General features: G+C 37.9%; 2 protein-coding genes across 2 annotated transcripts in view; one reads left to right on the top strand and one right to left on the bottom strand.

Annotated features, from left to right (window-relative positions):
* LOC138047955 (small glutamine-rich tetratricopeptide repeat-containing protein alpha-like) overlaps positions 1-11798 on the bottom strand; it is a 13701-nt gene extending 1903 nt beyond the window's left edge. Inside the window, exons 1-10 of the mRNA XM_068894573.1 lie at positions 11568-11798; positions 9889-10001; positions 9702-9774; positions 8749-8848; positions 7705-7809; positions 6302-6356; positions 5586-5700; positions 4415-4479; positions 3478-3515; positions 992-1060 (exon numbers count right to left, since the gene is read on the bottom strand). Of these exons, the coding sequence (XP_068750674.1) occupies positions 992-1060; positions 3478-3515; positions 4415-4479; positions 5586-5700; positions 6302-6356; positions 7705-7809; positions 8749-8848; positions 9702-9774; positions 9889-10001; positions 11568-11667 (833 nt within the window). The 5' untranslated portion in view covers positions 11668-11798. The remainder of the gene's footprint in view (positions 1-991; positions 1061-3477; positions 3516-4414; positions 4480-5585; positions 5701-6301; positions 6357-7704; positions 7810-8748; positions 8849-9701; positions 9775-9888; positions 10002-11567) is intronic.
* Positions 11799-11925: 127 nt separating this feature from the next.
* Positions 11926-15000, top strand: part of LOC138047913 (methionine--tRNA ligase, cytoplasmic-like) — a 50119-nt gene continuing 47044 nt past the window's right edge. The window contains exon 1 of the mRNA XM_068894570.1: positions 11926-12170. Within this exon, the coding sequence (XP_068750671.1) occupies positions 11960-12170 (211 nt within the window). The 5' untranslated portion in view covers positions 11926-11959. The remainder of the gene's footprint in view (positions 12171-15000) is intronic.

Here is a 15000-nt window from a genome sequence, read left to right as displayed (position 1 = left end):
AGAGATTCTAAAGAATCTCTGTACGGTGGCCAATTTACATTATCAACTCCGTTGATAAAACCAAATTTTTGTATACTACTTCCCCACCGACGCAGCACCACAGTTTCTTTAGAAACTACCCCTTCATTCTGGATCAAGTGGTTCGGGTTCGGGTTCGGGTTCGGGTTCGGGTTCGGGTTCGGGTTTGGGTCCTGAACGGGGACATTGTGTTGTGTTCTTGGGCAAGACACTTTACTCTCACGGTGCCTCTCTCCATCCAGGTGTATAAATGGGTACCAGCGAAATGCTGGGGGTAACCCTGCGATGGACTGGCATCCCATCCAGGGGGGAGTAAAAATACTCCCTAGTCGCTTCATGCCACAGAAACCGGGATGAGCTCCGGCTCTGATGGGTCACTTGGCTCGTAAACAGACTTTACTTTTTTTTTTTTACTTAACTACAGAACAATCGGCCATTTCGATGCAGTACCGCTAACTAGGTTAAGTGTTCTGCAGCTAAACCCAGTGCCGGAATCAGAAGCATAGAGCGTTACGATCTAGAGGGCCAATGCGTATCCAAACACGGCGTCCAAAAAAAAAAAAAAGGCGAGAAAACGATAGGTCCAGCTGAATGAGCCAAAACGTTTGCTTGGCACTGTATGCCCTATGCAGTTAATTTCTATGAAGACAGATCTGGATGGAACAGACACCAGATTCTTCTCTAGAGGGCTAAATATCAGTTGGAAGGAACACCCAACGAGAGCAACAATTAACTGAAGTGTCCTCCAGGCCTCTCATACCCTTTATGTCGAGAGCATTGCAACAGGGATAGCGACTATTTGAAACGTATTATTTCAAATGAAAGAGAAGGAGAACTATTTTTAGAAGCATACTAAACCCAGAGGATCGGGGGACTGAGTACTATTGAAGACACACGCCAATAGGATAATTTTGTCCAATCATCCTGGCCAGGGCCAAAGTTACATTGGAGGAAGAAATAACACCAAACTTACGCTTGAAAAATGCCTGCTGCGCCACCCATGCCGCCCGAACCCCCGCTGGCAGTCATCATATTTGTCATCCTGATTAAAATAAAATAAAAAACCCATTCAGACAAGGTTAGTTACAACTAAGCTTCCTAAACGACTCGAACAGAGCGACTTTCGGTTGAGCGTAGGAAGCAATTCCACATTCGCTTTGAAGTGTCTTTCCTTCAGGCAGTAGCTGGTTCGCACTTGTTCCTGCACTTGGGGGCACTTTCATTACTTTCCCCGAGTTCTAAGTGGTTCGTTCAAGTTTCTGTGGTTGTATTAGTTGATAGGAAGAACACGTTTGGCCTTTGACTTACAACACTTCATTGAAATCACGCGAGTCTGTCTTTGCCGCCTTTAACAAAGTAAAGTGGGGAAGATTTATCCATGATTTGTGGTTTTTTTTCAAAAATAAAACAATGATTATTGACTGCCGCTTGTTGGAACTTTGCCTTGCATTATTTCATTTCCCTAGCAGCAGGAAGTTCACGATTCACACCCCTGGGGTTTTGATAACCACGACCAGTGGGCCAGCATGCACTGGGGAAATAAACCAACGGATTACTATTTTTCTGCTTATCTTCTTGGCAAAGGATTAAAGTGACGACGACATATTTTCTAAATTTTCTCAAATAAATATAACAATAGCCTGGAAGCCTATAGAGCGGTTTTCAAATGAGTGTCGTAAAACCAAAACCAAAGTAATTACTTTGGCCAATCAAAAAAGACGCAGACAATTCGGTAAACCAATCAAAACTCGAAGTAATTACACGTAGCCGACACAAAGCGCGGGAAAATGTGCACACGCGAGCCATGATTGGTTTTGGTCTTACTTCTAATTGGTTGAAAAAGTGGCGCGAGAACTTTGAACCCATCACTGAGTGAAGTAATTATAAACCAAAGCAATTCGCCAATTCTTTCGATACTCAATCGAAAACCACTCTATCCAAAAAATAACGAGCTTTAACGCGAATTACCCATAATTTTTGAAATACCCCGCCTTCGTGGTGCAACCCTTTAAGCTGACTGAAAGGATGGGAGGAATCAAATTGCAACTTGGTGACGTAGATTTATGACCGTAAATTCCATGGTTCGCTTCATCTCGGAAATCATCTCAAAAATTAAATGTAATCGTTACAAGATTCTTTCCTTTTCGTTGCCACCTACCAGAAACGTTCAATTCCTTGATTTAATCGCGTGATCAACATACAAAATGTTGAACGCGTGTGAGATCTGTACCTTACGATTTATACGACCGTCAGTGTTTTTTTAACAAGATTTCATCGCGAAACTTCCATACAATCACTTGTCCCTCAATCAAGATAATTTCCAAATTTAACATCCCATTTGAGCATGATTCAAACAGCATTACACCCACACCCCACCCCCCCCCCCCCCATCCTTAGTAACCCCGGGACAAGCCCTCCCTTTCAGACCCGGGGTCGGGGAATTGCAAATTTATCCACACTAGATGGACCAAAGGTCAAATCATAAGCAAAATTTTCCGAAATTTCAAATAGAAGTATTAAGCGAGAGGCGGCTTCAACAACGTGGTTTAGTTTATTGGTGTTGAGGTTGGTGCGATAGTTAATCGTTATTCAAATGTAGTAGAAACGTTCTGTTCAAGAGTTGTAAACTTCTTTCTTTCAAAGAAGTGCGCTTACAATTTTCTCGTCAGTTTGCTTTTTCAGAGTTTTATTGTATTCAGAGGTAGTTTCCTGTGTCCATTAAGGTCTCTAGCAAAGCATATACGTTCTTGACAAAACGTCTTGTTTTGGTCTTGTTGTGTCTATTTTGTACACTAAATGCCCTATTGTGGTCCATGAAAAGGCCCGAGGGTGGGAAATTGTCTCTTTCTGTGTGCCCGGGGTGGTGAATAGATCGCTAAGTAAGAAAAAAAAAAGGCAAATCCCGCGGGTATGTCCAGTGGGATGGTAAAATGTAGAATTGAACCATGCCATACGGTAAACGGCAAACGCCGACTTAAATTGTGTTTTGCCAAAAACCGGAAGAAACTTGTTTGATATATCCTCATTTCCTACCCCTTAGCTACAAGGGATAGATTGCTTCAGGTATCAACCTACGTAGCTATCGATGGAGGAGAGGCGAAGCCGCGCCGAGAATGGGGATGGGCGAAGTGAAATCGCCCCTCCCCATTCTCCGCTCGTTATTTGCCAGCTACGCAGGCGTCAAAATGGAGAGACAAGTTAGAATAAGAAGCCTCTCATTTCCCGTTTGCCGTTTCACGTACACGCGATGCTAAATCTCTCTATGATTTCTTTGTTGATCGGCGCGTGTTTACGGCGCGTGGTCTACGAAAACGGCGGGAAATTTGACAGTTCTTACAATAAAACTCGCTTCGCTCAAAATGCATGCGTCTTTTTGCACAACGTGCTTAAGGTGATGTGAAGATTCAAGAGATAAACTTTAAAGAAAGCACAGTTCAAGGGCACCCAAAAAGTACTTACATTTGTTGAATTCCAGGATTACTCATGAAATTTTGAGCCTATAAAAAAAACCAAAGCTATACATTTCTTCTGCTTAGTAATACAACAATCCAGAAGCACTTCTGGTGGCCAAGTGATTATCTCAACAATTTAATGCTGGATTCTTGCATAGAAAAACTGCACTTCAATAAATTAAACAGTCATTTCTGACAAATATCTGGCTTGCTAAATCGCCCTGTCTCGCAGCCAGAGGCTGAATTGCCAAGGGAGCAGCTCAACGAAGTCAGACCGAAGGAGCTGAACTGACGGCAAGGCGATACATGACCTCGGAGCACAGCAGCTCACAGGTAGATGGAACGAGCTGGGAGCCGATTTTACTGAAGGAGGAAAACCGGACCACTCGGAGAAAAACCTGAGACCAACTGAAATTCAGTCCACATACGACCATGGAGCCGAGGGTTTCATTGAAACTTTAAATTTGATTATCTGGGAGTGTATACAGTGTGTATACACAGTGCACGTGTACAGAATGTAACTTTGAGAAACAGAAGAATGATATTCTTTGACAAATGATTGTGACTTCAATGTGTCCTAATGTAGCTTGTTCAGCAGAACATGAGAATCGATCTCAAGGTTGTGGGTTTGATCTCAAAGTGGTGAGAGCATTGGTCTTTCACCAATGTCTCCCAGGATGCATTGCCAAACCTGGCATCAAATGAGGGTGGAGTTTGTTGGTTCCCTACCCTTCTCCGAGAGGCTTTTCTTCGAGCACTCTGGTTTTCCTCTCTCATCAAAACCTAAAGTTTGATTTGATATTTATGAGAAAATTTAATTTAGTTTGCAAGTCTCCTGAACTGAACTCCGCTATACACAATAACCTTGAGACTATAATGGTAGGATTATCATCATCATCATCATCATCATCATCATCATCATCATCATCATTAAGGTCATATACCATGTTCATAATTGCAGGATTTGTCAACAGGGAACCCAAGTCCAATCCTCCTAGACCTGGAAAACCTGAAATTAAAATATGCATTATGAACAAAAAAATTACTATTCCACAAGCATGCACTGGATATTAGATGATAGATAGCCAGTGAGGTGCAAAGCCCAAAGTTGGATATAATCATCCCATAACCAACAAGCATAAGTACAAAAATCATTGTTTTATTCTGATGCAAACAGTTACTGATATTTGTAGAGCATGGTATAATAGCTCATATAGCATGATGGCTAAGTCAATAAAAACTCTAGAATTGCATCATCCAATGATCTAGTTTTTAATAATATTAATATTTCATGCACCATAATGCAATAATTATCATCCTACAAATCTTATGAAAATCAACTGTCGATAGATCATACATTTTTGTATCAGAACTTACTGTAATAGGCATTGGAAATGGAAACCTGATCGCATTATTAGGCATAACAATAAATAAATTATTATTAAAGGAAAGGAAAGGAACTTTATTTAAGTGTCTAGTCGTTCTAGCGCTGGAGCGCTAATTGGAGACACTGTAAACTGAAATGAACAATGAAAGTAAATCAAGTCAAATGTTGGTTTTTGAGGAGGGGGAAACCAGAGTACCTGGAGAAAACCTCTCGGTGCAGAGTAGAGAACCAACAAACTCAACCCACATATGACGCCGAGTCCGGGAATCGAACCCGGGCCACATTGATGGGAGGCGAGTGCTCTCACCACCGCACCATGCCTACACCCCAACCAAAATTCACCAACCTAAGACAAGGTATTTTGTATTTATTCACCTTGCAGTTGCACAAACGAAAAACACTATTTGTTTTGTTTTAATTTCTTTAGCAATTGCAAATTAAAAAAAGTGACTGCAAAGTGTGATCTCTTGACAGCAATTTCAAAACCAACAGTAAAAACGTTTTCTCACATCATGTTTGAATGAAATCTAACACTCATTTTGCAATTAAGAATTCTTGTCTGCACTGTTCACAAACATAGAATAATCTCCAGCACTGGGACACATGACACTGTTCTACAAAGACTAAAAGAATACATGTACCAGCAACGAGATCCAGGCCCACACCTACATGTAATAACACTACGAGAGGGAAGGTGTTGTGATATTCTATGTTCATTACTGACTTACCGGTACCACCTGCTGATGACGGTCTTGTTCCCCCTTCCTGAGATTCTCGGATTTTTTCCTCCACTTGTGATAAACTTGTCTGGTAAAATGTGCTTCCAGGATCCAGCTCAAGGGCCTGTCAGTCAAACAATCATCACAACATTTAAAAAATTTTGGGTGAATGCAAGGCTTAAATGAATAAATGGACGAAAAAAAAAAACTTTAAGGTTTTTTCCTCTTAGACATGTATGTTACTTGGGGTTCCAATTATTTCTCGGTTTACAGTTTCTCAAACAGGTTTAATTTTGATCTTTCTTAGTCTAATATTCACTATCATAATCTGAAACAAAGGGAAAATGACAATGCAAACTAATTTCAGGATTCGTACTCTTTTAAGCTCTTCAAATTCCATGACTTTCCATTACCTTCGCTAGCTTTCCATGACCTTAAATTTAGCCATCATGTAAGAAAATGTTCAAAACTATCCTTATTCAAGGATGTTACTCAATGCACATCCTCTTTCCGCCCACCAGAAACGTCCGATTGTTTGACACAAACTCGTCTTTATTTCATTTTATCCTTGCTTTGACACTGCAATGATTATTTTAACATTTATAATTGTAATTTTCCATGACTTCCCAAGACCAACCATAAAATTCCAAGAATTTCCAGGCCTGGAAAATGAAATTCTTAAATGTAATGACTTTCCAGGTTTTCCATGTACCTGTTATTCATACCTTGGTGTAGCTTTCTTTAGCTTTCTGAAGATTATTTAAATTGTGATAAGATAAACTGAAACAAAATATATATAGAGGATATTACATGGCGGCACGAAGATATATGAATTTGATTTAGAGTGGTAAAAGATTGTTTTTAACACAAGAAAATTAAAGCCACTGTGTAATTTTCCAGTAAAACACTCCTGTCTATATAATAAATTTAAGTATTTTAATAAGTATTTTAATATTTCTAGATAATTAATAAGTAACAATAATACTTTTTGTTAAATTGAATTTTGTGTTTCTCGTTTTCTAGCTGGCTCACTCAATTTCCATTATGATCCTACAATTTGGTATAAGGTAACTGTAACCACAAACGATCAAACAAACCGATGCAGTTATAGCTGGAGTAATTTACTAACCAAAACAAAGCAGTAAAACTAAAGAAATAAAGGAAAACAATGCAAACAGAAAAGACTAATTAGGGTGACGATCGGTGTCGTAAATAAACTCGAATATAAAGCAAATACGAATCACATAAATGCAGCAAAACCTGAAAATAAATGGAATCTGACCTTGTCCAGCCTTGGGATCGAATAGATGCTAGAAAAAATACGCTAAACGAGCGCCCGAAACGATCTAAACTTCTTAGTACTGCGAATCTCTCGTCGACAACGCTACGGCAAAACTACATGGTCACGTGACCAAAAAGGGTGCCAAAACAAAGGCGGAGGCCTGGACAGGCAACAAAACTGGCTACAGTTACAGTAACCTTATGTGGAAAAGATTTTGTTGATCTTTTTGTAAAACTGAATTATTCAGAGTTAAATGCAATTTAATACAACAATAAGTATTATTACATTATCACATTTTGTGCCTGTTGGATATGAGACTGACTATAGCCAACTTGATACTACTGTAACACATCTTGTGGGCTATTTGGCATCTCATTATTATTGCTAATTTATAACTAACTGGTACTTAGCCAGTGGAAGCCTAAAGGGGCAAGCTTTATGGTCACACTGCCCTGTACAGTCTTTTGCCTTTGTTAATTGATTTGGAGACTCGGGTTCCGCAAGAGAACACTATCTATTGTAAACATCTGAATGTATGGAAATAAAAAATAAGTTAAAAGCAGTTGGAGTTTACAGAGAATTAATTTTCTCAAAATTGTAAGTGACAATACAGCTGCAGCAATGAGAACAAAGCTTAATTTTCCTATATTTTATGTAAGATCAATGGTAAATAGATCTATATCACATTTGGTACAGTATTAAAAAATATAGTAACTGTTTAACACTATGAAACTAGTCATTACTAAGTTTTTGTAACATTGTTTCCATGAGTAATTAAAACGTTTGTATACTTTTTCTTGGCAAGGTTTTAAAAGTTGTCCAGCCACGTAGGAATCTTTATCTTACCCCATTCTGCCATAAGCTTTCCCATAATTAGGGTCGAGACTAAGAGCCTTCTGGCAGTCCTCAATTGCTTTCTGGTGATCTCCCATCTTGCTATAGGCTGCAGCTCTGCACAATCAAGAGAAAACAACATTCAAAAGTGGTGACTACACCCTTAGACGAATGAGACTATACTGTCTTTATCTTTACATACACTGAATGCAACAGAAAGGAAAGAGCCACAGAAAACTGAAATTAACTTACACTGTATTTAATTAAATTAATTTTACATAATTACCGGTAATAAATAAATTCTATTCAATAAAAGACATTATATTTATAAAAATTATAATTATATAATGAACCCAATGACACCTGAACTGCCAGTGGAGGGGGACATGAGCGGATGTTAATTTGACAAGTAATTTTTATTTTAGGCAAGAGTACAATAACTGTCGTTGTTCGTAAAGAGGAAGGAGGAGTAACCAGTTGTTCAGTACTCTAGTGTGGTTTGGCATGCACTATTAAATGGCTTGAGATTAACAAAAAATCCAGTCACAATTTTGCAACAAGATATGAAAATTTACATGTAGTCGCAATTTTGCAAATGTTAGTTGCAAAATCATCGCGCAGCACTGTGTTGTCAGTGGTTTAGCAAAACAAATTGTGACCCCACAATATTTGCATGAAAAAAAAAAACGCTGAAAATGGGGAGTGATGGATGTTATGGAGTTGTGTACATAACATTAAAGCTAAATTATGCTACAATAATTGCTCTCTTCAGATTGAAAGAAAATTTCACGGCAAGAAACAAAATAACTTTGTCATTTCTTTACGAAAAATAAATTTTGTTTTAGCAAAAGTAGCAGCAAAGTGGCAACTGCTAACCCCTTTGTTTTGAAAGAGAGAAGGTAAAAAACTAGTTGCAAATTTGCGACTTCTCCAGATAATAGTTGTAAAAGGGAAAAATTTAGTCGCAAATGCGACTAAATTTGTTCACAATGCTGAGCCCTGGTTTTGGCATTCACTAAAAATGAACAAGTCAAAGATCTTTATTTTAATCCAAACCTATTGCAAGGAAAAACGGCATTAGCACTGTCCAGTTCCATGGCTTTGGTATAACATTCGATGGCTTCATTGTACTTTTCTTCCTTCATGAGCTGATTTCCTATAGATTACAAGTGTCATTAACTCTTTCACTCTACATTTTAGATTTTACTATGGCCAATGGACAAGTTAGAAATTTACTCATCCAGAGGGGACCTCTTACGATGGGAAAAGGGTTTAAAGACATATAACTACAACTGTAGCTACACATAGAGTTGTTGCTAAAACCACTTGATGGGTAATCACTGTTGTGGGTTCAATTTTTGTCGTACATTTACAGTAGGTTAATAATAATATACACTGTAATAATAATAATCAACATTGTTATATAGCTAAATTTTTGCCCCCAACAGCACACGCTCTCATTGGTTACTTTGAGGTCACATAACATCTAACAATAAATTTTGTTTCCTGCCTAAAGTCTCTGAGCCGGCAACAGTGCAAAATCTATGATGTCAGAGGGTATCAGTGCACTGTTACCCGCGAATGTTGACTGACGACCGCTGTTGTTGTTGCCATTGCATGTTTTTCTTTTTGTGCTACGTAACAAATCAATTAATGACTGGTCCCTTGGGAAACAGTTCATTTTGTTTCCCTCGCATTTCAAATGTTTCCCTAGGCTGCACCTCGAGGAAACATTGAGATTCTCGGGAAACAAAATTAACTATTTCCCAAGGGACCAGTCATTAAGTGTTTAGTATTATATGCTATCATAACACTACTTGGGACCACAGCACAGAAATCAAGAGACACAAAAATTCATTAAATGATAAAGTTGAAAGGAAGGTACATGTAACAATGTTATCAAAATCTGCCGGCCTGGATCCACCTGACTTTTTAAAGGTTAAATAATACCTTTCTTTCACAATTTTAACGGTAAGATTAACCCCAACTTTGAGAAGAACAATGTGTACCCTCTGTCTTCAGTTCCTCAGCTCTTGCTCTATCTTGATCAGTGGGTTGAGCAGCTGTTGATCCTCCCCTTGTCTGCAAAAAGAACCATTCTTTACTCCTAAATCCATTACACAATATTACTGAAAGTAACTCTTACTATGAGATGTTTGCTTATGAAGTCGGAAACATTAAAGCATTAAAACGAACCTGGATGGCAGTTTCAAATATCTCCTCCAATGATTTGTCACATTTAAGTTTCTGCACTTGTGCGGTGTCACTTCTATCTATGCTGTAAACACTTTCTAAGCATTGGATTGAAACTGGAAAGGAATCATATAAAAAGTCACAGAAGCTTTGCCAAAAGAACAACCATCTGCATGTCAGATACACACTGTATGTGCTTAATAAGAACTTCTGCAATTATTATTATTATTATTATTATTATTATTATTATTATTATTATTATGACCTTTGCATGTATCTTTCTATTTTACGAACACCATGAGTTCTTCAGCTCTGCACGCACTGTTTAGAATGGCCAATCAGAATAAAGTTATTGTCAGATGAAGACAAAACTAGCAAACACAATGTACGCAAATTGAATAGATGTAAATTTATGTACACTGTAAATGTGAGCTTCTTGTCGAAAGGTATAGTTCCAAAAATAGAAAGAAATGCACAAAGGTTGACTCAAGGACATAGTGCATAGGGAGGCTCCTACTCTTGGTGTCCTGACAAGAGGTATTAAAAAAGGTAAATGTTGGAAATATAAATTTTGGGTGATTAAAAGGATGATTATAGATTAATATCTATGAAATTCTCAGTTTTCCGTTATTTAAACAAAGAAATCTTTGCTCCACGATTTTCTGGGTGATGTCCCATTTTCGGAGACAGACTTCCTTAAGTTAATTAATTTAAGGGTATACAAGAATCAAGCAAATCATAGTAATGGTAATTAACTAACTTATTAAGTAACTGACCAATCCCCTCAGGGGGCTTTTCTGAGAAAACGAAACTACTGGTAATGATAAAAATAAACCTGCTTAAGTTGTTCTTTTTTAATCTTTAGAGGCCTACCAATTAGCTATGTACAAGCACTGTTTAAAGAAGTTTAACATTATTATTAGTGGCCTGAATGCCTCATCTGCATCACCTTCAATGACCCTAAAGCTAATTCAGGCTTATTATCACCAAGGTCGCAATTCATTTTACATTAATTTTCACAAGCACACATATTTATCTAAATATCAGTATTTCCAGGAATCTTGCCTCTGGCAGCCAAATTTCACTTTCCATGAAAAATAGAGTTCCTGTCATTTTTCCCATCTTGCCAGAAATAAATTTTATAAGAAATGACAACGAGTCCTTCACAAGTGCTGTCTCTTCAATAAGTAAAGTCCATCCCCTTACGACTATTGCATCAACATGGCATTTAGATGATATTGCAAAAAGACGCATTTTCAAAGACTATTAATTTTTGTGCAAAAATTTCATTTTTGATGAAAACGCAATTTGCAGGAAATAAAATTAAATGAACAGGGTTCAATTGCGTGCCTTTGCTTTCGCCCTATTCTCAAATACAAAGTTCACAACATTTTGCAATATCATTGGAAACCTTTAGCTCATACCCAGTGACCTGTCTGCCTAAAAACTCGTCTTACATGTAGGTGTTTAATATATGGGCCCTAAATCTTCCTGTTACTTTCCGTGAAAATGAAATTTGTCTACAGTACAACGTACATAATATTGAACAACAAACCCTCTTTACTGATTATATTCTGTGTTTCTTTCAAAATATGTTTGGTAAACTTTACGGTACCGTTTTTAAGATAAGTTATAAATTTTTACACTTTCATCACCGAGAATTCAATGTGTGAGCAACTTACCCTCCAAACTCTCTGCCGAATCGCCAACTACGGCGCCGGATCTTAACTGGGAAGAAAGATGTTCGATTATGGCGAACGCCAGCTTTTGTGAATTCGACATTTTTCTCGTTACGCAAATCAAGCGTAAAAATCCCTTTTTTCCCGATAAATACGAAGAAATGCGGTTTAAACTTCACCGGAAGAAAAGACACGTTTTTGACCGCCTTTTCGAGACCAATTGGAGCCCACAATATTTTTGGTAGCGGACTTTATATGACACAATCTAGGTACTTCATGTACGCTCCTCATACGCTTCTTCTAAACCCGCAGTCTGTGACATTATATGTCTCATACATAACGCACCAGTAAAACGGGTTTTTCTTGCACGTGAAAAAATTCGCTTCTTGCATCAGATGGTTAGTTTCCTTTTTAGACTGGGATTTAGCACTTTAATACGATCAACGATTTTTACGAGAAGTATACACCATTACAGAGACGTATCAACTCAAATTAGTGGAATTATGAAGCTTTACAGTGATCGAGGGAACCCTCTGTTGCTTCGCATTCTGGCAGCCAGAGATCTGGCAGGCATTCAATTGACGGTACACCTTATTAATAGTTATGGTAAGTCTTCGGTTCTTTTGTGAAAATGAAAGCGGAAGTGGGCTGTACCTTTAAGATTCCACAATACTGTACATGGGCCCTTTAAGATATTTGCATGTGAATGACTTTTACTGCAATATGTAATAGTCACGGAAACAATACTGTAAGCTTAAACTCTATTGGCCAAGACAAGGAAGCAATTTAAGGGTCATTGTTCCACCATTTATCATCCACTAATTATCATGTCGTGTGGAGCTTCAAAAAAGCAACGAAAGCAGAAAAGTGGTAGGGCTATAGCTCTATCAGCCAACACAGTTCCTAACTTATAATCTCAAACGACGGACGCCGACCGGAAGTTGACTATTCATTATCGTGGATAATCTTTTTTTCGACATTATTTTTAATTAAATTGTACCTACAATCATAGACAAAAGTAGTTGGGAAGGTTCTGTAAATGAACCACACCAGAGCTGTATTTCAACCCGCTTCTGTTAAACCTCACAAGAAATAGTTTCACTTTCTCTTACATAGCCCCCCTCCCCCCTATTCAATGTTGGAAGGTAAGTCAACAATATCCCACTGAAACCATTCAGTTTTGCACAACATTGAAGGAGGGGGGAGGGGAGACAAGCAACGAAGACTTCAAAAGTGCTAACCTTCCCAACAGATAAGATTGAGAGTAGAAAGTCTGCTTTCAACGCTTATAACTCTCGTGGTATTTGACATGTGGCTTCCATTTCTTATTCTGGACATGTTCTTATGATGTACTTTCCAATGTATAAATAAAATCTCACAATACTGAAATTTGGTTAAAGTCATCGTTTTATGATTTAGATTTCAGACTTGCGTGACGCTTCATAACGTTACTCCAAAATTCGTTCTGTTGGGAAAATGTTTATTAAGAATGCCATAAAAATACATTTTTGTTGTTTGATGTTTCATATTCGTTAAAAGAAAGCTTTCTTTTTTGGAGGATGTTGGAAGAATGCCAAAAATTGTTTTATTTCAATCGATTTAGCAAGAAAGGGCGCGAGCAGGGCGATAGCACTTACATGTACATTACTCCCGACATCACTCTCAACATTACTCCATTTTCGAAGCCTAAAATGATGCCTTTACAGCACAGCTACAGATAAAATATTGAAACTGGAGTGTAAAGGGATTCAAAGGAAATAGTAGTAGGACTTTTCATTGTCATTTCAGCTTTATTTTAGGTAAATTGCAACATTACTCCATAAAAAGAGCTTAAATTGAAATAACGTATCTAATTAACCTTTCTGTATACATGGTTTCAATGGAGTAATGCTGAAAATAAGTAGATACAATAGCTGTTGTCCATAATGAGAAACACATTGTGCGCATTCCAGTATGCTTTAAATACATATAACTACGTTATTGTTGCAAAATATCACATTCATTGGGAATATATTTCGCATTTTCTTATGTAGTAATGTAATGGAGTAATGTTCACATACATGTTTACTGTTCCCAAAATAGGTCAATGATTGACAGGCCATCCTACTCATGCTACTGGTGCAAAAGAAATAATCACTGTTAATTTACTTATTTAATGTGACTCTGTTTGAAATGCACATGACGTTTTTAAAAGGCGCTGCACTCAACTTGGCAAAGTGCAACTTACATTGTAAGAGTTTAGTCCGTGAACTCGTTTGACCTTTCAAGACCAGGTTTTTGGCTTTAATTAACTATCATTTAGTCTCCTCTCCTTTCTGTTCATTTTCGAAGGAATTTTCATCATGTTATTTGCTCTACAATTTAATACCTTACTGAGACACCAATGCAACATGACGTCCTAACACGAAAAGTTGAAAACTTGCCTTATTTTTAACCAGATAAACGTCTAAAATTCATGATAACATGACAAAAGCAGTTAAATGTTAAAGCAAGCGCTAGTTGTGTTTGTTTTTCAAAGGAACTGGAAACGCTAAGAAAAAAAGTCGTCTTTCCAATTTAAGACCACACCCAGAATTTTCAGACAATCATAGACAAAAGTAGTTGGGAAGGTTATGTAAATGAACCACACCAGAGCTGTATTTCAACCCGCTTCTGTTAAACCTCACAAGAAATAGTTTCACTTTCTCTTACATAGCCCCCCTCCCCCCTATTCAATGTTGGAAGGTAAGTCAACAATTTCCCACTGAAACCATTCAGTTTTGCACAACATTGAAGGAGGGGGGAGGGGAGACAAGCAACGAAGACTTCAAAAAAGCTAACCTTCCCAACAGTTTTGTCTAAGATTGTAGGTATACGAGAGAATGACATCCATATAAGATAAATAGTCAAAACAATTGTACACGGACAGGACGCACCACACATCGAAAAAGATGGTGGTGTCTTCTTGCAACCCATCCCTCTCACCTTAAAAGATGGCCTCTTGGTTGTATAACCCCCTCTCTATGAAGAGTAAGCACTGATGAAAAGATTCAAACCTTGCTATGCTGACTTCCTATCGACGCAAGCTTCTTGCAGACAGATTATTAATGCCTCATTTCCAGTATTCAGGTCAATCATTTTTGTTCATGAGGTTCATCAGGTAGATGGTGTCTTGTATACCACCCCTCCCCTTCGAGTACACTTGTTTTGACCACTTCCCTTAACCGGAATATTGCGGAATGAACCCGAAAATGCTAAAATTTGGTGTTTTAGTAAGCACCGACCAATTTTTGGTTGTTTCTGTCAACTTTTGTTGTGTCCCATGATTTCCTAAGGGAATTGCATGTGTTTTTGCCTTTTGTAACATTTGGAGCATTTTGGTCGTGAGAAAAATTTGGCAGGTATATCAGTCGCTAAATGAATAATTATTATGACATTGTATTTGTTGTGGAAGTAA

Source organism: Montipora capricornis, chromosome 1 (genome assembly GCF_036669925.1).
Source record: "Montipora capricornis isolate CH-2021 chromosome 1, ASM3666992v2, whole genome shotgun sequence".
Taxonomy (NCBI): domain Eukaryota; kingdom Metazoa; phylum Cnidaria; class Anthozoa; order Scleractinia; family Acroporidae; genus Montipora; species Montipora capricornis.
This window is presented reverse-complemented; position numbering and strand designations above follow the sequence as displayed.